The sequence below is a fragment of the Eschrichtius robustus genome, chromosome 20 (genome assembly GCF_028021215.1).
Source record: "Eschrichtius robustus isolate mEscRob2 chromosome 20, mEscRob2.pri, whole genome shotgun sequence".
Classification (NCBI taxonomy): Eukaryota; Metazoa; Chordata; class Mammalia; order Artiodactyla; family Eschrichtiidae; genus Eschrichtius; species Eschrichtius robustus.
In genome coordinates this window covers 55,765,736-55,790,412 of record NC_090843.1, presented here as the reverse complement: position 1 = coordinate 55,790,412, position 24,677 = coordinate 55,765,736, and the positions used below count along the sequence as shown (strand labels likewise).

General features: G+C 54.1%; 1 protein-coding gene across 1 annotated transcript; it reads right to left on the bottom strand.

Moving 5' to 3' along the window:
• Nucleotides 1-13: 13 nt before the first annotated feature.
• SLC13A5 (solute carrier family 13 member 5) lies at nucleotides 14-23,323 on the bottom strand. The gene is made up of 12 exons (XM_068530598.1): nucleotides 23,207-23,323; nucleotides 17,843-17,971; nucleotides 17,423-17,559; nucleotides 14,931-15,118; nucleotides 13,766-13,931; nucleotides 12,147-12,269; nucleotides 8,680-8,895; nucleotides 7,736-7,836; nucleotides 6,560-6,678; nucleotides 4,476-4,637; nucleotides 1,297-1,434; nucleotides 14-139 (listed from the first exon to the last, which is right to left on the bottom strand). The coding sequence occupies exons 1-12, from the start codon at nucleotides 23,306-23,308 to the stop codon at nucleotides 14-16; spliced, it is 1,707 nt and encodes a 568-aa protein (XP_068386699.1). The 5' UTR covers nucleotides 23,309-23,323.
• Between the last annotated feature and the right edge of the window lie 1,354 nt (nucleotides 23,324-24,677).

Genomic DNA, 24,677 nt, shown 5'->3' with positions numbered 1-24,677 from the left:
CTCTTCCTAAGTCTCAGTGTGCTGTCACATTAGCCCAGTCAGGGAAACTGTCCAAGTCAAATATGACCCGTCCCCAGGTGTTGACGGCCAAAAATACACAGGTGATTCCAATGACGTTCATTATTAGTCCTGTTTTCATCTGGAAAAAAACAGGGTCAGAGTCAGCACCCTCGGGTCTGCCAGGCTGTCAGAACAAAGGTGAACGGGCCTTGGGAACCGGCACTCTGGGAGAAGGGAGCAAAGGCTGTTTGCTGGGCCTGCCGTCCCCAGGCCAGGCCCTGTGCTCACCCCACCCCCCAGGCAGAGCAACTTCGTGTCCAGTAAGAATCACCACTGCTAAGGCAGCCTGGGAAACAGGCAGCACGGGTGGGCTCTTCAGGCCCATTGGGACGTTTGGAAAACTGGGCCTCAGGGAGGCGAGGGAGTTACTGGAGGGGCCCGGGTCTGACCCCAGCGCCGTCACCGCCGCACAGGCACGTGCTGGCCTTTCTAGGGCCTGCTCTGCGTTCTTTGGGTGCTCACTAACCATTGCTTTCAAACCCTGTGGCAGAATTTTCACTGGGGATTGGAATTGAGTTTGCAATTCCTGGTTTCTGCGAGCCACCCTCTGTGTGAGAATGCTCCGTGGAGTCCCAGAGATACCAGCGGAGGCTCTGAGTTAACTAACACCCGATTGGGCCGAGGGAGGGGCCCGCTTTCCTGGCCTCCCCTGTTTGCCCACTTGCCTCTCCCCATTCCGGAGCTGCAGAGCTGCCCTCCTCCCGCCGGAGGCTGGGATAAAGCCAAAGCAGAACCGAAGAGTTCCTCCTGTGGCAGCATTTGTTTCCAAGGCAGCATCTGCTCCCAGGCAGTGGTGTCTCTCGCCCTGCCTGCTTCCATGTCTGTAGACACCTCTGTCAATCTCTTTGGCTGTCATTAACATTTCCCCTCATCTCAGCCTTGCCCCTCCTGACTGTCCTCACGGGTTCTTACTAGATTGTGAAGTCCATCTCGTCCGTGTGGGACTCCCACCCTCACCCCTTCCCAGTGCTCAGTGAAGGCTCCCCTGGTGGCTGCTCGGGCACTTCCAGGTGGGAGATTCTGTAACCCACCTCTCAGCTTTGGGAGACAGAACAGTCTATGAAATCAGAGATCACGTCAAAAAAGAAGAAAAAAGCTGCATATAAATGCAAATAACGAGCTAGGTCTGGACATTTGGTCCCAAACTGTTTGACGCCACAGGTCATTAATAAATGGGGCATCCCTCATGACAAAAGCATCACAGGTGATAGGAGTGAATAAAAGCGGCTGCGTTACCATGTCGGAAACCTTGAGGTGTCCATAGGAAAACACGATGGCATTAGGTGGGGTGGCCACGGGCAACATGAAGGCAAAGGATGAAGTCAGGGTACAGGGGATCATGATGTACAGCGGGTTGAGGCCAGTGGAACGTGACTGGGGAAAAACACAGCACTACAACGTCACAGATGCAGAAAACAGAAGCTCCTGGGGACCGTCACTCTGAAAAGCTTTTCCCTAATGTACTGTGTACATTCCCACCTCTGTGCCTCTGTCCTGCTGGCCCCTCTACCCTTTGCCACATCTGGATGATAACTCTGCTGGACCCTGAAGGCTAAACTTACCGGGAAGCCTTTCTGAACCCCCTCAGTTCACTCAACGTCTACTTCTTGGGCACCTACTATGTGCCAGAGACCACGCTGGGCACTCCTGCAGGCCATGTGTGCACATGTCTGTCTGTCCTGACACAGAGAGAGCCTAGAGGGCAGGGACCACATCTCTCACCTGTGTGTGTGCCTCTGTATGTATGTGTTTTTATACACATTTGGGATCGTTTTGTGTATGGAATTTGGTATCCATCTGTTTAAAGCTTAAAATTCAGCCACATCTAGCACAGAGTAGACAGATGCTCATAAATATCTGTTGAATGAATGAATGATATAATAATTTGTAATGTCTGTCAATATCAAAATTAATAATCTATCATGCAGATCTACTTGCACATGAGAGCAGACACATATGCAGAGATGTTCAGTGCAACATTGTAACAGCAGAACACACAGGAAACAGACTCAATGGCCATCAATAGCAGGACGGTCAAATAAAATACATATATACAAACAATGGAATAGTTTGCAGCTGAAAAGAAGAATTGAGTAGGTTTTATGTGCTAACAGTGGAAGGATCTCCAAGATATATGATTAGATTTAATAAGGTGCAGAACAGGACCACGGAATAATGCCATTTGTTTAAAAGGAGAGTGTGTGTGTCTGTGTGTGCATGCGTAATACGTCCAGAAAGATACCTAAGGAATTAATAACAGGAGTTGTCTTTAGGGAGGAAGCTAGAGCGTAAGGGTCTGTATACTCTTTGGTATTATTAGACGTTTTCTGGCTATGTGTATGTCTCACATTTTCAGCTTTGAAAAATTATGTGTTCCCATTTTATGAAATACCCTTCAGGACTGATTTTTTTTTTTTAATGGCTTGATAGTATTACATTGTATGAATATATGATAACTTATTTCATCAGTCCCCTGCTATTATGGAAGTATTTTTATAACAAATAATTCTTTGATGTGCATCTTTATAATATAAGCTTGTAGGCATCTCTGATGATTTTCCTAAGACAGATTCCTGGACATAAAATTCCCAGAGTCTGGTGTAATCTCTCAGCAGTTGAGTTTTTTTAAATCCTTGTCGTTTTATTTTCACAAACCTTGTATTTTAAACCTTTCTATGCACAAAATATAAATATGTACATAATATTTTTTTTTACCAGTGGCCTCCAATTTTCTTTATTTTCACCACTATCAGGAAAGTATTTTAGCATATACTTTTAATATAGGGGTTTTTATTATAACATATATACATGTATCACTGTATTGATATATTCTAAACCATAGGAAAAAATAAATATTTTTTTATTGGAAAAAAAAAAAAATTCCCAGAGTCAAAGGGTATGAGCGGGTTTCAGGTTATGGTTCCCGTGGGTAAACAGGTCTCTGAAAAGGCTGCGCCAGTTGCACTCCCTCTAGGAGTAACTGAGAGGAACCAGTCTGCTTCCTGGTTTCCCCATGGTGTGTGCACCCCGTGTGCCTCTGTGACCCAGCTGGGGGTCACCACCTTCCCCTTGCCTGCAGGTGGGTGCTGAGGCAGGAGCGTGAGGTCTGTGTGGAATCTAACTCGGGGCTTCGGATTCTAGAAAAGCTTGTTTTCGAAGGGCCTGGCCACCCACTCAGGTGAAGACCCCCATTTGACTAGTGTCTGGAGGTGACAAAGCCAGGCCTCTGCTAGGGAAGGAGTCCTCACTACGGCACGACCAGCGTCAGAAGACGCTCCTCGGCATCTTTTCGCCCTGGGCAGCCTGCTTAGGGGAGGGGGAGATGGGCCACCTTGCTCTTTCTAACACTTCCATCTTCACTTGGAATAAAAGGAGAAAATCACTTGGGTTTGCTTTTTATACACGTGGACACCCTGGCAACTGAATGAAAAGTTACCAACTTCAATCCTGTGTTGAGGCCTTTGTAAGTCTGTCCTCCCAACTCCAGAATGACAGCCCCAGCCTCTCCCCGGCTCGTTTTGCATCTACAGAGGGTTTTCATAGCCCTCATCCTACTTGACCCTCAGCACAAGAGTAGGGGAAAGAACTTGAGTGACGGGTTTGAGGATCCCACAACTTGAACTCAGGTCTTCTGACTCCGAACCTAGGGCTTTTTCTGTACCACCTTGAGGTTGGTACTGCCAAGTGATGAGTGACAAAAGGAAATGCAAGAGAAGGTCACAGTCGAGCTTCCTATAAGCTCTGCTTTCTTCTCAGTCCCAATTCAAAAACATGCTTGCCCACGGAACACAGCCCTTTAGCCTGGCACTCAGCATCCCCACCCACCACCACCCACAGCCTCTCTGGGCTCAGTGCCCACTGAGCCCCAGTCCCTGAGCTTGCCAAGCAAGGCTTCTGGGAGTTTTCAGTCATGCTCCCATTTCCTTCACGTGGGCTACTCCATCTTCCCGGAACGTCCTCTCCCCTCCCACCATTCCCAGGCTCCATTTCCCCCAAGATCTCTTCCTGGCGGGTTCCAGCCAATGGTGTCCCCCTGTCCTGCAGGCCTCCCGCTCACCTGTGCTACATTCTGAGAGACCCTCTATCATTCCCCCATGGCATCCTTGGTGTAAGCCCTATCTCCCCAGCTTGAGAAATAATCGATTACATTCATAAATAAATTTAGGGCACCTGGTTGTTGCTTAGCACCTTTGGTCAGCGTGGAGGATACAAAGAAGAACCAGCAAAGCATTGAGCGCAGGCCCAGGGCCATCAAGGGCACACAAGTCTGTGTCAGAGCAGGGCTCAGGACCCAGGTCTCCAGAGCCTGGCCAGGCTTGGGCCCCTGATGTCACTGTCTCTCTAGGGACCCAGGATATGGTCAGCTTCCTATGAAATGATGACTAAGGGTCATCACCCCCAGCAGGGTTACTTACCATGGAGGCAAAGATGGGCAGGAACAGGGTGGTGGTAGCCACGTTGCTTGTGCATTCAGTGAGCACAGCAATGAGTGTGGACAAGATCAAGGTGATGGCTGCCGGGGACACGGCATGCAAGGGCTCCATCTGGCTCCCCATCCATTCTGACAGCCCCGAGGCCTGGGAAATACAGGGAGGGCGGTCACCGCAGGGCTCCTGGCTCACAGTTCCTCCGGAGCCTGGAGGGACCTTCATCTGTCTCCAAAGAGCTCAGCCCATCCTTCACTTCTGATTCTCTCTCTCTGCATACGTACCATAGGTGATCTAATCCATACCCACAATTTCAGTCTCCATCCTCACTCTGCTATCTCCTAAATCCTCGTTTCCAGCCCAGCTGGTCTGCTGTCTGGATTTCCACACAGATATCCCATGAGCGTGTCAGACCCAACATGCCCCAACCTGAATTCATCTTCTGCTCCCCCTGGGCTCCCCAGCCCAGTGACTAGACTCACCTAGTGTCCAACCTAGAAGGCTAGGGGGTCATCCTGGGGTCTCTGTCCCCCTTATTTCTTATGCCCAGTCACCATGACACCCAAAACATCTCATGTCCATCATCTCCTCTCTGTCTCCCACAGTTCTTAAAGCTCAGGAGAGTGATTTGAGCCAGAAGTTGGGAATTTAGATTTGGGGCTTTAGGCTAAGAAGAGATTGTCCAGGGAGAGAATGAAACGTGAACAGAGAAGAAGCCAAGGACAGAACCTTCAGGAACACTCATATCTAAGGGAGAACAGAGGAAAAGTCAGCCAAGGAGGCAGGGCAGGAATAGTCAGAGTTAGAAGTAGACAGGAGAAAATGATGTCTTGGGGACCAAAGGAGGAAGGAGTTTCAAAAAGGAGACAGTGGACCATGGAGTCCAGTGTTCTGAGCATGTGTTAGATGAAGGCTATAGAGCATCTACTGGGTCTCCCCCAACCCCTGTCCGGCCTAGGCCTCCACTTCAGACATCCAAGAGATTTTTCCCAAGTGCAGATCTGACCAAGTTACTCTCTGGCCTCAAGCCTTTAGTAGCTGCCCACCACCTTCAGAATAAAGTCCACACTCCCTATCTTGACCCTCAGTGAAGTGGCTTCTGTGAGCCTCACCAGCCTTATCGTCTGCTGTTCCTCAGCTGGATACAACACGCTGATTTCTGTACTCATGTGTCACTTCTTTCTGAAATGCTCTTCCAAACATGTCCCCCTCTCTAGGCTGTGAAATCCTCAAGAACAGGGACCATATATCAATCTCTGTAATTCCTGTGCCTGACCTAACACAGACATAATAGGAAGGTTTGATGACGAATGAATGAGTGAATGAGAGATGGATGGAGAGGTGACTAAGTGGATGGATCTGTTCATCAAAATAATAGTTATGTACCCACTATGTGCTAGGCTCCGTCCTAGATGCTGAGCAAACAGCAATAATAAGACAGACCAAGTCTATCTATTACGTTCTATTCCTGGATAGATGGATGAACGGATGGACAGAGGAAAGCAGCACCAAGCATCCCTCCCTCTGGCTCATTTCTTCCCTATCAGGGAAGGGGGGAGGTAAGAAAGTTGCATTTTTGGGTGTTTTCCCCCAAAAGCTCTTCCTCGCCTCCTATGTCGCTACATACCTAGCTAGAGAAAAAAAAATTTTAATGGCAACCATATCAACAAAGTTCATCAGGAAGAAGAACCAAGGGTAATGGTGAAAATATTCACCAAGACTTGAAAGAAAGATCTGCCTAGAATAAATCAAAGCAGAGATTGTTATTACCAAACCCCACAGGAGACCTCCCATCATCCCCCATCTCTTTTGGCTAACCAGGGTCACTCATTCACTCATTTCTGAAATCACTCAGAGAGTACTTTCTCTATTCCAGGCACTATTCATGGTGCAGGGTACCTAGATGACAAGACCGAGGCGCCGTCTTCAAGAAATGAACAGTTACATGGAGAAGACAGACACAGAAACACACAGGCACAGGCCCGGGGTGCCGAGGAGGAGGGGTGCAGCAGTTCTCAGCTGCCCTCTTGGTGAAGGAAGGGGCCCTAGGCAGCGCACAGTGGAAAAGTTACCTCGCATCCTTTAGCCAGAGCAAAGCCACCCCCCAGGAGCAGCACGATGCCCCAGGGTACTTTCTCCTGGGCCACCTTCCAATTCAGCAGCGGAGGCGGATAAAATGGTGTTTTCCTTTCTGAGAAGAGATGATAAAAACACACACATACGTTGGGAATTCCCTGGCAGGCCAGTGGTTAGGACTCCGTGCTTTCACTGCTGAGGGCCCAGGTTCAATCCCTGGTTGGGGAACTAAGATCCCACAAGCCATGTAGTGCGGCCAGGAAAAAAAAGAACAAAACAACCCATACGTAACCCAGAGCAGCATTAGCAAGCAAAAGAGGTAAAAGAGATCTAATGCAGGGGAATAAAAGCCTGCAAGGACAATGAGTGCCGTCTCATATCTGTAAATTAGCTAAAATTTACGGTAATCACTACAACACCCACTGCTGGTAAAGACATGATATGGTAAAGCTATTATACACTCCTGTTAGTGTTATAAATTGGTGCAGTCTTTTTGAAAAGCAATTTACCAATACATTTTAAAAGCCTTTAAGACATATATACTCTTTTACCCAAGCTGCAATCACTGCTAGAAATTTATCCGAAAGAAGAAACACCCTCAAAGAAAAAGCTATATTCACGAAAACATTAATTTATAATAATGAAGAATTCAAAACAGCCAGAATGCTCCATGACAGGGGAATGGTTACAGCCCCCGATACAATATAATGCCGTTATTAGAGAAAATAAATTTGAAGACTGTGGCAATAGCAGGAAATGTTTCTAGCATAACCACAAGCAAAAACATGAAAACAAAAACCAATAAAGAAACAGGATTGAAATTATGTATGTTTTGATTATAGCCATATAATATATATGCATATTAACAAAGTCAGGGAGGGATAGAGAAACCCCCAAAATACTGATGGCATTATGGGAAATGTGAAATCTCTTTCTGTTCCTGTTGTAAAATAAATAAGATTTCAAATGTTTAAAAAGCAAAAGAGGAGATTCTGCACTAAACAATATACAGAGAAGGCTTGGAAAATACGCTGTGCCCAGACTTTGTAATCTAGCCAGTCCTTTTCAACAGGGTGAGATGTTCTCCCTCCCAGGCCCAGGGAACACCATGGAGATCCTTTGCTGCCGGGGCCCCAACTCTGATGAATGAGAGGCCAGGACAGGAGCCTTACCTTCCTCAGTCTGGCTGCAGAAGTTGAACTTGGGCTTCTGCGAAGGCACAATGAATAGCAAGATGGCCACAAAGATGGCCACTGTGGCATCGGAGGCATACCTGGGCAGGGAAGAGCACATGGGATTAGTCCATCTTGGCTGCACTGACAGTCATGCAACAAGCCTGCGCTGTGTCTGAATGCTCCCACGTGAGGAGATGGGCTCATCTGAGTAAGAAAACTGGAACCCCAAAGGCCAAGATCGGGAGGGATGAGGTAGACTGAATCCCGGCTGGAAACCAAGACTCCCATGTTCTCGGCCTAGCTCTGCCACCAACTCTGAGTGACTCTGAGGGGCTCACTTCCCTCTCTGTCTGTGTTGCTCCATAGGTGAGCTTCATGAGCTCTCCTCAACCAGATTCTCCGGGATTCTGGGTTCACCAGGGTGACCACAAGGACTTTGGGGCTACCCCAAGCAGACCTTCAAAATGGAGTAAGCAGTAACAGGCAGCAATCTCCCTGTGCACATCTTCTGCCCTTTCTAGGATATGCATGTTTCTCAACCTTTCTTCTATTCTGACCACATAACATCTTAGCCAGGAGAGAAACTTCATATCCCCCCTTTTGCCAAGTCTCTATCTAAAGAAGCTTCTGGACCCCAGGATGTGTGTCTTCAGAGGGACTCGCCCGGATCTGAAGAAACACGAGAAAGGAAAGATGGCAGAACAGAGACTTGGAAACCAGAGCACTGAGAGCCCCAGTCCTAGCCCAACCGACCTCTCTCTATCACAGCCTGGCTACCCTGCCAGCCTGTTGGGGCAAGAGGGGCCACAAGAACACGTCTGTGAGCTTGTCAGGAAGACTGGTGAGACAAAAATGAGTCCAGAAACCAACAGAGTGCTCCAGAACCGGACGGCAGAGGAGGAGGAGAGCCATGGGGGGGTGCTGTGGGAGGAACCACTTACTTTGTCTTGCCCTCCACCCAGGCGATTGACAGCCAGCCGGGCATGAAGCCGGGGTCCCGGGAGAACCACAGGCCGACCAGCAGGAAGAAGCAGAGAAGGACGTTGACCTCAGCGAAGGAGAGGGGCCCCAGCTTCCTGTACTCCGCCCACAGCACCTCGCGGGCAGCCTTCTCCTCACTCTTCTTCTCCAGCCCGCAGCCCCAGGACTCTTTAATACTAGAGAATGCAAAGACAGGAGGACGGCGGGGCGTGTTGGTTGACTCAGGGCTGGTTGAATGGAAGCGTGGACACTGGGCAGCAGAACATGATAGAAAGCCACACAGGGCTGCCTGTCCCCCGGGGGGCCTTGAGCAAGTCCCTTCCCACTCCCCATTTCTGTCATCTGCCTACCCTACCTCACAGGACATAGTGGGGCAAAGTCTCTGTTTTATGGACCCAGCATATGCCCCCAGGGTGCCCCCAGAAGAAGCCTGAGATGGCCCAGGTGGGGTGTCAGGGACAGTGGAGGTTGGAAGAGAGGATGCAGGAGGGTGGGAGGCTGAGCAAAACGGAGCAGGGGATGGACAGGAGCATAGGAAGCAGAAAGAAGCAGAACCGAGGCCACTGCTGGCACGGGGGTCCTGGCAGGTGCCAGTCGCCTAGAGACCGGTGGCTGCCGACATCTGGGGGTGGCCGTGAGAAATCTGGAACCGGCTCAAGGTGGGGCCGAGGCTCCTTCACATGCTCCGTCTTCCTCCTCCCACTGCGGCCTGGAGCTGCCTTCGATGGTGCCAGGATGCCAGTCCCCATCAGCAGGTGGCTCAAGAGGACACAAGGGACAAGGACAGGTCCCAGCAGACTGGGTCAGGCAGGAGCAGGGTGGGTACTTGCATTGCAAGGAGCTGACACGTAGGATTAAGGACGCAGAAGACTCGGGGGCTCGTAGTAGCTGTGGCGAAGGCAGGAGGGAAGCCAGCCAGGTCCTGCTCTTGGACGTGCTCCCTAGGAACCAGTGCCCATTGGCCAACACGCCTGCCCAGGGCACCCTGCAGGACTTCCCTGGGGAGTGTTGGCAGGAGGGGGCAGGAAGGAGGAGGGATCTCGGAGGAGTTACAGAGGGTACCTAGCCTTGGGGAGGGGCTGACTGGGGCCACTGGCACACAGGATGCCAATCCCGAGGGATCCACTGAGGATTCCAGTCACACGTTCCAGCCCCCGTCAGCCTGAAGGTGGGGGGCAAGGCCAAGAGGATTATCCCTAGAGAGCCTTCCCTTGTGGGAGTCCTTCCTGGGACCCTAAAACAGACTTCCTAGGAGCACAGGGGTTAATGGAATACGTGCTGAGGTGCCAAATGCTGAAGCCAGGGCTGGACGGGAACCACCCTTGAGAGGGTGAGGGCCATGCAGGGTGTGGGGCACGGCCTAGAGCCAGGGACTCAAGGAGGTTGGGACACAGCTTCCTGTGGCGCTCAGGGGTTAGGAAAGGAAGTGGCAGTGATGGGGACTCGGGTCTGCACAGCCTGCCAAGATCTCCGTTCTGGACAAGGGGCAAGGACATTTGTCCTCAGGGACACCCTCCAGACCATCCAGCATGGGGATGGCTCTGCTGGCGTGGGAGCTGGCCTCTCTGTCCTCGCCCCCTTGGCATGAGAGAGTCTGTGTTCCACCCACTACCGGTCTGCTGCCACCTGTCGTTCTCCAGACTCCGGGGCTGGACCAGAGGCTTCAGGCTTCCAGGATAAGGGGTGACTTTGGTAGCTGCCCAGCCCATGTCTGATGCTGGAGACACATCCCGACACCACACTGGCTGCAGACTCTGGGGGCTGCATCATATATGCAGGTGTCCAGTGCTGGCCCCCTGCAGTGGTGCCCCCAGGCCTTCAGGTCCCTCTTACACTAAGCGGTTTCACATTCATCTTTGGGTTAATCCGTCTGGTGACTGCTGGGCTGGCACGAGATGCAGGCAAATGGATCCAGCTTTCCTGTGGGGACCCTGGGAGCTGGGTGGGTGCATGATGAACTGGGTCAGTGCGCTGCAGGAGAGGCGAAGGGACCCCGAGCCCCGTGGCAGGGGTCCAGAAGAACTGTCATCCCTAACTCGGGGCTTAGCCTGGTGAGGAAAGTTGGGTGTAAGCCAGCAGGAATATCCCAAGAGTCCTGGGCGGTCTTGGGAGGGTCTGTGGCCCCCTTGGCTGGATGCGGCCTAGGAAGCGGCCCATAAACTCGGGAAGATACGGTTTTTCTGGATTAGGCTGGAGGGAGTGACCCTGACCTTGCTCTCCACGACCAACCAGATGAGGGATTCAGACTGTGCAGCCGAGCAGCCGTAGGAGCAGCTTCCCTTTCACCTGGGGGCCCGGACGCCAGGCAGGGTGGGGTGCGCGACGAATGCCTACGGCTACCGTTAAGTCGTCATTATGGCTGCTTTGATTACGGACAGAGATTGTTTTGAACGGCAGTTTTCAAAACAGTTCCTCCTTCAGAAGAAAACTTAACCGAAGTGCCCCTTTTCCCCATTAACTCACAGGTCTTCGTGGGCGCTTTACCTTTCAGCTCTGAGATCTCTTGGCCACATAAGGCCTCTGTTTTTTGTTGGGCTCAAGCGCCATGTGAACGAAGGCACAGAGCACATGGCTCACAGCTAGGTACTTTACACGCCAGCGTGGGCGGGTCACCTTCACGCCACAGATAAGTTTGTGCGTTGAAAAATGACAACAACCTTTTGAGGTATTTGTCAGCCACACATCATGGTTTCTGTCCAAAGTCTGGCTGCTGTCAAGGTTGACTCTGGGTCAGCTGTGTGCTGGGAACTGGAAGGTAAACTTTGCAGAAGCTGTGCGCTGCTGGGAACATTGTAAGCATTCAGTAAATCTGGGTTTGCACTGACGTGGATATTATCAGGAGGTCTGCTGTGACCTGGCCTGACGGGCACTGGCAGCCAAGTGGAAGTCTGTCCAGCAGTGTTGACGGGCACCAAGAACAAAGCTGCTTGTTAATTGCTTTGACAACGGTACACCTGCCCTTTCTCCCTGGGCTGGGAGCTGGGCCGGGTGTAGCGGTCAGAGAGGACTTACCGCAGGCCACAGAGGAGCCCAGGTCGGGGGAGGGATGGCACTGGAGCACGACTACAGGTGCCAAGGGGCAGGGCGTGGTGTGCCCAGGGACGCCCGGAGCAGCGAGCAGGCAATCCGTCAGAATCGGAATGGGGGTGGGGGCAGTTGGGAAAGGTGTCGCTGAGGAAGGAGCATTTGAACTGGCCTTGAGGACTGAGGAGGTTGGAAGGTAGGAAGGCAGGGAGTGGCATGCCAGGAAGAGGGAACAGCACGTGCAAAGGCACGGTGAGCAGCAGGGGTAGCGGGAACTGGAGGGCAAACTAGCAGGAGATGGGGCTGGAGAAATGGTCCAGGCCACACAGGAGGAACTCTCTAGACTCCCCTGCTGAGCCGAGGCGTGGTTAGATCCTCTATTCCGTAAGCATCTCAGACTTACTTGAATCTCATGTAAATAAACCGGAGCCACAGCCAGGAGAGCAGCAGCATGATCAGCATATTAGGGAAGGCAAATCCAAACCAAGAGGCGAAGTTCACGACGTCTTTGCTGTCAGGAAACAATCTGAAGGGAAACATACCGGTCCACATCTCTACCAGACACTGAGCTGTGGAGAGCGGGCGGGCCGGACCCTGCGGGCGGAGGCTGAGCGGCAGCCGGGCCCCGAGAGGTGGTCTGGAGCGGGGGCCTCCCTCCTGAAGTCCAGCCACCCACACCCATCACTCAGCATTACCCCAGTCAAGCAGGGGCCCCAGAACATGGCCGCGCACAAGACAAGCCTGAGGAGCGACCAACTGACCCTCCTGGAGGTCCACACCCCGCTGAGAAGCTCATGAAAGGCATGGCCCTTCAGGCCAGAAAAATACACCTTTGTACACACATAATTTGGCCAACAGCTCCAGGGGGTCCACAGATGCCTCAGAACCTCACCCCATGGGCTTCTGCAAGGGAAGGCCGCCCCCCGCCCCCTAGGAAATCAAATCTCAAAAGCTTCCCAGGGTGGGACCAGAAGATGTTTCCTGGGGGCTAGAGGAGGGTCACTTCCGCCCCCAGCCCCAGGCACTGCTCCCTTCAGTCCAAGGGTGTCAGACTAGCCACAGAGCTTTACCCATTCAGCCCAGAGGAATTTCAGGGAGAACCATAAGGCTATCATTACAGAAAACACTTGCAGGAGCAAAACAGTCTGCTTGTTCGACCTCAAGTGTCTGCAGGCCTGCCCTTCCCACCTCCCAGCTGCCCTCCCCACCCCTGTCCAGGGTGTTTGTCTGCACAGGACGGGCACCGCCATACTTCTGTTCCTTCCCTCTGTGCCCACTGCACTTTGTACTTATCTTCATTAACGCATTTACACAACCCGCCAGAACTCTCTGGGTGTCTGCTACCCTCAGCTGCCTCTCACTTCTGTGACCCAAGCCCCACCCGGCACAAGGCCAAGAACAGAACTGGGTCCTCAAAGCCTGGGTCCCTTTGTGGCCAAGGCTGGAAAGTTCTAAACCACCCCATGGTCCACCTGGAGCCTCACAGGGGCACACGTCCCCCCTCAAGGGCAATTAGAGGGGCCGTAGTGAAAGAGCCAGTGAGGAACCAGGTGACCTAACCTCTAACCTTTCCGGGTGTCATAGGACCATCGCCATTAACAACCGAGGTCGTGAGCCAGCTTTGAGGGCAGCATCTTTAGGGGCATCTATTTTCTATAAGTTTTAACCAAGGAACCCACTTCTCGGATTACACTGTCAATTCCCATGACCAGCTCCGCATTCAATCCACATTCCCTGTCTGAGCGAGAATCCTGAGCCCAGGAAAGAAAGGCAGGACTTGTCCTGAGCAGAAAGCAACCCGGTCTGTGGACATCAGCTCCTACGCTGTGGGGTCCTGAGCATGTGCAGGGAGGTTGGGCCACAGAGGCTGATGGCGGCCCATCCTCTCACCCCAGCCAGGCGGCCCCCACCCCCATCCCGGCTCCAGGGCCCAGCTGAAGAGGAGGAAGAGGTGGGTGGGCCCCTCCAGCCCCATCCCCCCCCCCCCACTATTGTCCCCAAAAGGCATGGCCAGCGACTCACTCTTGCATCTGGCCCAGGAGCACCACGTTGGGTCCCGTGCCGGTCAGGGTGGCAGTGCCTCCGATGCTGGCTGCGTAGCACACGCACAGGGTCATGGCCTTGCATATGTTCTTCCTGTCGACCTCCCGCTGCCTCATGGAGGGACCTTCAAAATGCGCTTGGCTCCCTGTGGTGGGCACACTGCCGTGGGCACACTGGGGACCACCTGCCCAGCCCCAGCTCCTGACCCTGCCGCTGACCTGAGGACCCAGGCGTGCCAGCTCTGCCGGCTCCCTGCCCAGGTTCTGTCTCCCCCACCTCCAGCCCAGTGCTCTTATCCGGCCCCACGTGCCACCCCCCCCCCAGCTATGTCCCTCGGCAAGGCCCAGGCTCCTCAGTGCTCCGAGCAAAGTCAGCAACTTCAGACACACTCCTTTCTTTCCTGCCTCCTTGCTCTTGCTCAAGCTGTTCCCTTCATCTGGAGGGAGGGGTCCACATCCATCTCAGATGTCCTCTCCTCCTAGCAAGGTCTCTCCCTTTTCTGCGCTCCCTCAGAGTCTGGCTAATGGCAACCCGTGGCCTCCCCCAAGTCGGATGAACTAACCGAGGGGCCTCTTGACTCCATCCCACCGGGCTCCACAATATGAGTGTGTCTGCTTCATCTCTGCTGGCCCAGGGTCTGGCAATCAGGCTATCAGCACAGGCCCTGAGTGGCCCCACGCTGGGCCCTGGGGATGGGGCAGCGAACAAGACAGAGAAAAACACAGGCACTGTCTGACTCGCCTGAGCTCGGTGCCTAGCGGGGAAGCAAAGGTGGGATGACCAACCCCAGTACCTGCGGGAACAGTGTGGAGGGATTTGGCCTGTTCAGAGGAGGCCTCCCTGAGGATGAGTAGGGGTAGAAGGGATTGAGGGGCATCCAGTAGGTGCTCAAAAGATACCCAAATGAATGATCAAATCAACACGTATTCATTTCTGTGATGGCGGGAACGGAGGGCAGGAACTTGCTATAAGCTCTACTTAAGGATCTAACTTTTAATGCACTAATCACATTCCTAAAACTTAGGAAAACAGTGTCTTCTAAGTATTTCTTCTATGTGCCTGCTAAAAGGAGGGCTCCAGGAAGCAGGGAGGTGGCTAAAGCTGTTGGCAACAGAGGGGAAGGCTGCCCTGGCCAGGGGCTCACCTGGCAGCTCGCCGGCCTTGCCCTTGTCTGTCAGCTCCAGAGCCCCGAGGCTGGCCTCGGTGGCTGCGCTCATGGCCTCCATCTGCCGCAGCACGGCCTCCACAAGGGGCACCATCATGGCCGTGGTGGCCGTGTTGCTGATCCACATGGAGAGAAAGGCCGTGACGCCCATGAAGCCCAGCATCAGCCTGCAGAGGAGGGGCAGGGAGGAAAGCCGGAGGATCCCCCACCCCCACCTCTCACAAGCCCTAGGGAGCAGCGGGGGGCTAGGTGCCCCCTGCAGGGATGCCCGGGGTCAGGGCCAAGGTGCTGAGGCCAGTTCAAGATTGGGTGTCCAGGAAGGGATTGCAGTTTTAGTGCCTCCCTCCCTCCCTTCCCTCCCTTCCTCTGCCTCTCTCCCGCAAACATTACTGACATCTACTCTGCTGGCTACCGGGTCACCAGGCGGCCTCAGCCTCAGTCGTGGTTCTAAGGCGCTCACCATCTAGCAAGGGAAGCACCAGCATCCAGTTTGTGCGGACCCAGTGTGGAGAGTTGGCCCTAATATGACTTAGGGGTGCGCTGGAGCAGCCCTGTGTGCAGGCAGACCAAACTTCCCACTTCTATCTAGAAGATTCCCACCCACCCTGACCCCACTTCTCCCCTCATGAGTTCAGAAAGGCTGCGTGGAGTCAGCCTTCAGGGGTAGGATGAGCCGGGGAGGGCCCTGGGGAAGTGGGACCTCCTTCACGGCTGATCCCCTGCCCCACCTCCCTCCATTCACACTCTTTGCCGCCCTCCACTCTGCAGTGGACCGGATCCCCAAACAGTATTCAGAAAACGTTCCCTTTCCGTATAACACCCCACCTTCCACCTCTGTGCCACCTGTGTCATCTGCCTAGAAAACGCCTCACAGTCTCTCAAAGCCTTCAGGCAGCATCCCTTCTCTGTCACCTCCTTCCCAGTGCACACCAGGTAGGGCTGACCACACCCTCCTCAGTCTTCTCTAGGCCACTTCTCGCTGGCTGGATTTGAAACTGTTTCCATGTCTGCTCTCTCCTTAGAACGTGAGCAGGGAAGGTCTGATTCTTCTCCATGGGCCCCGCACACCTGGCACAAGGCCAGGAGCAGAGGAGCTTGGGAGGGGCGGTTGGCTAAATGGAACTCAACCTCTTGGTCCCCATGCCCCTCTGCAGTCAGGCTTCTCCCCAGGGCCACTAATTTATTCGCCTGAAGAAGGGTCTCGGGGCTGCACTGCACCGGGCTTTAGCTGGTATCCGTGCAGTAGACCTCATGGACCCATAAGTACAAAGGCTGGGATCCAGGCTAGGATGAGGGTCAGAATTTACATGAATGAGGCTTCCAACATGATGCTCCAAGGCACCAAGGGAGCCTCGACATACAGGTCGCCCCCAGCACAGGCAGTGCCCTGGGCAGCCGGAAGCCAGGCTCGGAGGAGGAGCCAGGGGGCAGGAAGGAGCAGAGACGCGTGTGTGAACGTCCTGGATTTGGGAGCGAAAGCGCTCCAGCACACTCCAGAACGAGGCCCACCCGCTGATGGAGAAAAGCCAGCCACTCAAAGGATCCTAAAAGCAGGAAGTCTGAGGCCTCACATTTCTAGAAAATGCAATGGCTTTTGATTTGACCCTGTAAACCAGTCACTGGAGGGGCTCGGGTAACAGGTCAGAGAGTCACAAAGCCCTCACTCAAGGGAGCTGAGGCACCAAGGGTGCTTGGGCGGGCCAGGGCCTCTGTGTGCTCAGAGCCCAGCGTGGTCCTTGACATGAGGACATAGCAGGAGGGAGTTACTGTGAAGTAACCAACCTGCCTTCCCAGGGCTGGGCTGGGTCACGCCATCATTTAGGGAGCACGTTGCCTCAAAAAAAAGGTGCATGCTGAGTTCCCAATTAGAGGGGGCAAGGCCCCATCAGATAGGCCCGGTCCAATCCCCATGTGACGTCAGCAAACCATTTAACTCCTCTCTGCCTCAGAACAGAACGTGGGTGATGGGAATAATCCCCAACCCTCAGAGGTGCGGTGAGAGTCAGATGAGGTGGTAAATAAGCCCCCGGTATCATGCCCGGGGCCCTGCGGGCGCTCAGTACACCCAGGTGATTCTGCTGTATCAACTCCACGGCTTGGTCGGAATGACCTGTGACTGGCAGGGGAGATCTTGGAGAGGGGTGAGACGACTGAGTAATGGGGGGAAGGTGGGGTAAGCAGCAGCTTTGCAGAGGGAAGAGATGTGCCAGCTTTGGAGGGATGACCTTTCCGCTTCCCCCCCGAGCTGGGTAGTTGAGCCATCTCTTTCCTGCTTTCCCCACAAAGCCCCTAGGGGTATCAGGCATGGCTTGATCTGGCCTCCACCCACCCAGGGGTCTGCCTGGCTGCCAAGCCCAGGTAAGGCCATGGCCAGTCCTTGCCTGTGGGTGATCTGGCCTGTGCCACACACCCCTCCCTGGCCCTGGGGCCTACTGCAGGGCCCTGCGGTAAGAGAGAGAAGGGGTAATTACTGGGCAGGCTTGGCCCCCACCCAGAGGAGCGTGCGCAGGGCGATCCTCTTATGCAGGTTCCAGTGCTCCACAGCCACAGCCACGATGAGGCCGCCCAGGAACAGCATGTTGGTGTCCTTCATGTACTGGACGCACACCTGCAGGATGGCATGGAGGCCCCATCAGGCCTGCCCCCTGACCACACGCTGCTTGGGCTCAGGGTCACCCAAGTCCCCAGAGATAGGCGAGCAGAGCAGATGCTGACTTCAGGGCAGCTTGGAATGGGGATGGAGGGTCAAGGGTATGTCTCTATGCCAGAGAGAGCCCACAAACAGGGTATTATCTGGTCCCCCGGGTCCTAGGCAGCTCAGAGAAGGGCTCGGGAGAAGGAGCCACTGGGAGAGAAGCAGGAAGCCGCCCGGATGCTCTGGGACTGCTCACCTGTTTGGAGTCCAGAATCTTGAAGAGTGGGAAAAACAAGGCAGGCATGAGGGCAGTGACAGCCAGAGGGATGACTTCTGTGCACCAGTAAATCGCCATGAGGATGATGACGTAGGCACACCTGACAAACTGAAGAGACGGCACTGAGGCCTGGCGAGCTGCTGCCGCCCCGCTCCCCACCCCAGAACACTCGGGACAGCAGGGCATGGACTGCCAAAACAGGGTGGCATGTCAGTGGGAACCCCTGCTTCCCTGCCCCCGTCAGCACAGCCTTCCAGGGTCAGGACAGTGAGGCGGGCACAGGACCCGTCATCAAGAGACTCCTGCCCCCTGCCCCCCAGCTGTGCGGTCCTGGGCAGGTCTCTCACCTCTCCAAGCCTTGCATCCTCACGTCTTCACAGGGAAGAAGAGGGGGGAAAGGAGGAGGAGGAGGAGGAGGAGGAGGAGGAGGAAGGGGAGGAGGAGGAAGAAGGAAGAGGAAGAAGAGAAAAAAAAAGAAAATACTGTTTTTGATGACCCGCTCTAAAAATTAAATCATTTTACAAAGTAAGTGCAATTCTTAGGAAAGGCTCCCCAAAGCACATCCTCAAACTCCTGGTATCTGTATCTAATTTCCTTCTCAAAAGGCTGCTCCAACTTTCTCGGCTCCCAGAAATGTGTGTTGTAAACCAGCTCATTCAGACAATGGCCAGCACTGAGTATTTTCAGGGTTGTTGTTTATTATAATTGAGAAGATGGTCTTGGTGTCTGTTAGCCTCTCTAGTTACAAGGGTCTCAAGCTTTACTGTTCGTATTTAATCTTGTGTGAACTGCCTGTTCACACCCTTTAGCTACTTAGCCACTGGGATCTTGGCTTTGGAGTGAGACAGACCTAGGTTTGGTTCAAGCGCTCGCAGCCCTGGCCCCTTACTCACTGTAGGACTTTAATTCTCCGTCTCATCGCCTAATAAAATAAGGATAATAATGCCCACCTCCCTGGGTTGTTTTTTGTTTCATCAGCATTTTTACTATAATCATTATTAACCACCCAGGCGCTGCCTCTCCCTCATTCCAGCCCCCTCCACTTTAATCAGCCTCCAGAACCTATAGCTTCTACCCCAAAATCTTCCTCTTTCCCTTCTTCCTTCACCCTGTGGCCCTGCCTTTGCTCAGGCCACATCTTCTGCCTGCATCACTGCCGCTATCTTTTTTTTTTTGCTGTTTTATTCGCTGTAGTTTTTTTTTTTTTTTTGTAATTGAAGTATAGTTGATTTACAATATTGTGTTAATTTCAGGTGTACAGCACAGCTATTTTCTAATACGATCTTTCTACTTGCATCACTCCACACTGCTGCTCCCTCTTTCTCTTTTAACAAACCGGATCATATCACTCCCTTGTTTAAAAGCCTTCCTTTGCCTTCAGGACAAAAGCCAAATGCCTGAGCATGTCCTGGGAGACCCTCTGCGATGGAGCAGGCCCTGCAGGGCCCTCCAGCCACATCTCCCATGCCCACTCCCACCCCGAGCTCCTGCGACCCCAGGGCACTGGGGGGAACTGAGGCAGATGCTCCGCCTCCCACGGCTGCTCTCACACATGACACCGTTCCTTTGGCCTGGAGTGAGTGCTCGGGGCTCAGTTCACTGCTGCCCCTAGTCTGGGTCTGTGTCCTTCCTCTATGCACGCCCCCACCCGCAGCAATTAGCACGCTGGGTTGGCATTATACTTCACCCACCATTGAACACTGAACAGTGGAGTGAGCAGTGGAGGGCAGAATCCGTGTCACTCGGCATCCAGCACAGGCCTGAAACCCCGGAGACACTGCAAATGCTGATTAGAGAAACGGACCAGCACAGCATGGGCTGTGACAACACTGCTGGGAAAACGTACCTGCACACAATCACTGTTTATCACCACCCGAGATAACACATATTATACGCATGGAACGTCACACAAAGGCTGAGACATTCTTTGTCTGGACCGCGTTATCAGTGATAAAAATAAATCTTTCTTCGGCAGCCCATGAGAACCCCAGGACACCTCCCTACTGTCTAATGCAGGGCTTCTCAGCCTCGGCACTACTGACACTTTGGGTTGGATGGTTCTGTGTTGGGGGCGGCGGGGGCCTGTCTTGGGCATGGTAGGATGTTTGGCAGTATCTCTGGCCTCCACCCTGCTAGATGCCAGTGGCACTCTCTCCAGTTGTGACAACAAAAGATGCCTCCAAACTTTGTCAGATGTCCCTTTGTTGGGAAGGAGGGGAGAATCAATGCTGGTTGAAGCCTCTGGGCCCAAGGCAGGATAGCAACGTGGTTAGAAGACCAGGCTTTGACACCGGGCAGGCCTGATCAATGTCCGCTGTCTGCCATTGTATGGCCTTCAGTTACGCCTTCTCTGGGCCTTGGTGTCAAGGGAGAGAGAGGTAGGAATGGTCCGCTGCAGGGGGGGGGCAATAAGACGGTGTGCTGTAGAGAATTTTAAAACGGTAATACTGTCTAAAACTCAGTCTCCCTCTTCTTATCATCATGTGAGAACAATTCCCAACGATGTCTTTGATAAAATACTCCTCCCACTCCCAACCCTGGCCCCTCCCCCTGCTTGTTTCATGTCCTCACCTGTAAATCGAGGATTTAAAAGTACCCATTCTTAACATATGGCACACAGAAAGTGATTTTTTTATTATCTGAACTTAGAAGCGGCAGGTGACATGTGTAACCAGTTTTCCCGGGACAGTTCCTAGAGGCGCCAGAAGTAACCAACAGAAAAGACACAGGCTAACTGCCCTCTCACCTCCATGCTCCTATCAGGAGGCCCAGGAGGTGCGCCATCCCTGAATAATACCAGTCAGCAAACTTGACCCTCCCTCGTCTAGAATGCTCCCAGAGTGTTGTGGAGAGAGCAGAATAGGACAGGCGACCTTAGAGAAGCCTGAGGAGGGGTTGGTCACCGTGCAGAATGAGATGGATTCTGCCTGCAGGTGGGAGCCCAGTTCCTGGTCAGTTCGGAGCCTTCCCTGCCGCTGAGAATGTGGCCGGAGGAGCACGTCAAGCTGAGCTCACAGTGGACAGTGGGACTTAAAAGTCCACACCCAGCACCGTGGAGAGCGCATAGTGGGGCTCAAAAAATATGTTAAGCGCACAACTGAAGAAAACCATGGCTCATTATTTACCTCATTATTAACAAATAAGGGCATCCATGACATAGTGCTTAATGGAAAAAATGTAGCTAAGAGAACATACTGTGTGTGTGTCTTATGGGATTTGAAAGTCTTTTCATTTTTACTTTATACTTCACAGACTTTAAACATAAGAATTTTCACATAACTTTAATAACACAATGAATATATTTTTTTATTTAATAAAAAGCTATTTTTTTTTTAAAGAAAGAACCCAGAGAACAGGCAGAAAAGTGGAGCAGAGATGAAGACAGGAAGGAAGCAAGGTGAAGGAGATGAGTAAAAGAAGAAAGGCTGCAGGAGAGGGGCCCGGGCACTGGCAGAGGGTGACATGCCCTGGGAGTCGGCACCCCGCTTGGACGGGGCCGCCCAGGCTGCCAACTTCTCGCCAGCTTCCCCGCTGCGCTGCCCCCTGCCCTGGGTTTCCTTGCAAACTTTGTGGCCGTGGGTGGGGACGGGGAGCTCTTCAGTGGTGACCAAAACAGAAGCACACAGGGAGAAAACAAGCAGACAGGGTTCTGGCTCCCAGTCACCTGCACCACCGGGAGAGAAAGCACGTGAAGTCAGCCCCTGGAATGACTTTTACTGATACCTCCTCTTCCCTCGCCTGATCCTCACTCCCAGGGCAGGTTAATGACATGCATACACAGCCTGAGTTGGGGTCCCAGCTCAGGGCCACCTGTGTGTCGGGGGATGGGATGTGTGGGGGTGGGGTCTCGGTCATACTCTTCCGGAGCAGGAAGGTCAGCAAAGCTACCATAATTAGTCCAGGGAACATCACTCCCCACCAGCAGAACTAAAATCACAGCTCTCCTGCCTGGCTCCCTCCCACAGATGGTAACAGCCCCAAATCTTTTTCTACAGAGGAAATATGGCCGATCACAGTTGGTGTGGAAACTAAAGAACCCCTCTAGTTGGATCTGCTGTCCTTGGCCCATCCAGGGTCTGTGTTCAGCCCACCCAAGGGCTCCTCCCGGCCTCCCCCTCCCCCATCCTAGGAACCAGCATAATCCCTTTTGGCACCTAAAGCCATAAAATGTCAACAACCAAACCACCTTGCCCCATCATACAGACGAGAACACCAAGGCCCAGAGAACGCAGGGGCTTGGCTAAAATCACAAGGATGGGTGAAAGGTGGAAGTCCGGTTCTCTAAAAGATTGGCTTCCCGATACCCCAGTACAACCCCGTTCCTCTAGGACTGCCCTCAGAACATCCCCTAAAGAGCCCCTCTGTTTCCCAAACCTGCTTGGGCTGGGGGGAGCTGAGGTTTCCTGTCTGGGCTGAGAGTGAAAGGTGGAAAGAGGGAATGAGGAAGGAGCAGCCAGCAGCCACAAAAGCCTTCAAAGGGCTCGGGCCTCTGCCAAACAGGCCTCGCACTGCCCAGCAGGGCCTGGGCCAGGGCTCCCCGCACCGCCCCCACCCTGTGGCCAAGGCCATTCATTCTCCGCTTCCCTCCTGGGAGCACCAGGAGGCCAGGGCTTGGGACACAGCTTCCCCGAGACCCTGCGTCGTGCCACCCAAGGCGTGAGCTCTGGGACTGTGTCCCGCCTCCTGCCGCCGCCACAGCGGGCAGTGAGCAAAAGCAGGCCGACCTGACCTGCCTTTCAGCTGGGAGCAGGCTTCTGACTCAGCTGTGGCTGCCCAGGTTTCAGAGCTGGAAAGAAATGTGGATCACAGACAGGGAAACCGAGGCTCAAAGGAGGGCCAGAGAGGGACAAAGATGGCACTCAGGGTTCACTTAGGTGATGATCTTTTTGTGTAGGTCCCCGACTGGCCTTCGGAAGCCACCTACAGCTGGGAAGTCCCCATTCCCCAAGGGAAGAGACAGGAGAAAGAAGGGAAAGACAAGCCCCCAGGCTCCCTCTTGGTACAGGTGGCATTTGGGGGGCCTGGGGACCGGGTTATGCACTCTGGGGAGATTCTGAGCCTATAGAGGGGCTGTGTGGCCAAGATCGGTGCTAACTTCTGGGTTTCTGTGCTTGCCAAAACAGTTCTTGCGCCCTGGGATCTGTGAACCCCAAGATCCATGGCTGTCAGAATTCTTTGCAGGGCACCTCCCATAGCACCCGGAGCTCCTGAGCGTCCGTGCCCCAGGGGAGCCGTGCCCGCCCCCGGGAATCCGTGCGCTCCACCTAATGCTCCCGGGTTCGGTGCCCGCTGCTGGGCACCCGGCGCCCAGAATCCAAGGGGCTGCCCAGAGACGCAACTGACCTTGGCGGGCATCAGAATGATGAGTGGCAGCAGCAGAATCGGGGTGACGAACAAGATCACGAAGGACTTGAACTTGGAGACATAGCTCAGTGCGGAGGCCATCGCGGAGAGGGAGCCTGGCGGTAGAGGCGAGAGAGGGGCAGCTTGTAGCTTCACGGGCTTAAGAAGGGGCCGCAGTCCAGGGGGTTGGAGGGGGCGGCGGCAACTCCGCCTCCCATGGTGGGGCCTCCCCGCGGCCCCGGGGCGGGGCCAATCCCGCGGGGTCGGCGGGACAAGCCTGCCCCCAACTCTGCCTGCGGGCGGAGGCGGGCGGCGCCCACGGACTCCAGCGCTTCGGGCGGGCCCTCCGGGAGTGGTCTGGGCCCTGGCACCTCCTGGCTCTCCGAGGCTTTCCTGCAGTACCCTAGACAGGCGCGCCCGCGGACGGCCAAGCGGGAGTGATCGGTCATTCAGTCTGCGGGCTTAGGCGTGCGGCGCCCCCGCTGCATCCGCACCTGCCCCTTCCTGGGCCCTGCCGGGGTCCCAGGTGAAAGTCCCTAGCGGTTTCTGAGTCTTTCGGATCCATCTCCCCAACCTCTCCCTCCTCTTCACCTGGTTACTCCTGTTCCTCCCACTCCCATCCCGGAGGGGTCTCCCGCAGCGACCCACCGCGCGCCCAGGGCCGTCGGCTCCGCGGGCCTCCCCTCCCACACCGCCCCCCCGTCCCCCACCCCCACCCCGTCACCCTCAGCTCCCCTGCAGTGTCCGCGCTGCTCTGGGCACAGGACTCGTCCCCAGCGCGCCCTCTCCCACCCAGCGCATCCCGGGCACTCTCCAGCGATCGCGGAGGAGGTGAGGCCACCGTCCTCCGCAGCCCGGGCGGGGTGCTTTCGCCCTCCAGCGGACACTGGCGCAGCCCGCCGACGTCCTGCTGGCACTGCGTGCGCGGAAGGCGGACTGAGCCCGCCTGACAGCGGCAGCTACTGCCATTCTGCAGGGGAAACGAGGGTCCACAGAGGAAGGGACTTAACCAAGGCTGCCCTGAGAGGGTCGTTCATTCACTCGGCCCGCCTCCTGCGGACAAGTACTGAGTACCTATTCTGTGCTAAGCCCAGACACCACCACCCCTATCTATCACTTTCTTTTTTCCTCCCTTCTCCTCTGCCTGCCGGGCTCCTCATTCTGCAGCTTTCTTTGGGGGAGGCCTACCCCTGTTTGTGGTTTAACCACAGCCTGTTCCTTAGTTATTAGTATCCTCTGTCTTCAACCCAGCCCTGGTGCCAGAGTCCCAGATTCTCCATATTTCCAACTTTTTCCAGCATGGATGTGCCTCAGGCCCTACAACTCAACACATCCTAAATCAAGTTCACGAGTCTCCTCCTGTGACCTCCACCTAAGGACAGGTATTCCCCCAAACCCTTCCTGTATCTTTCTTCTGTCCTCCCCCTTTGTAATTCTCATTCATCTAAACCTGGGTTTCCCTCCATCCCCC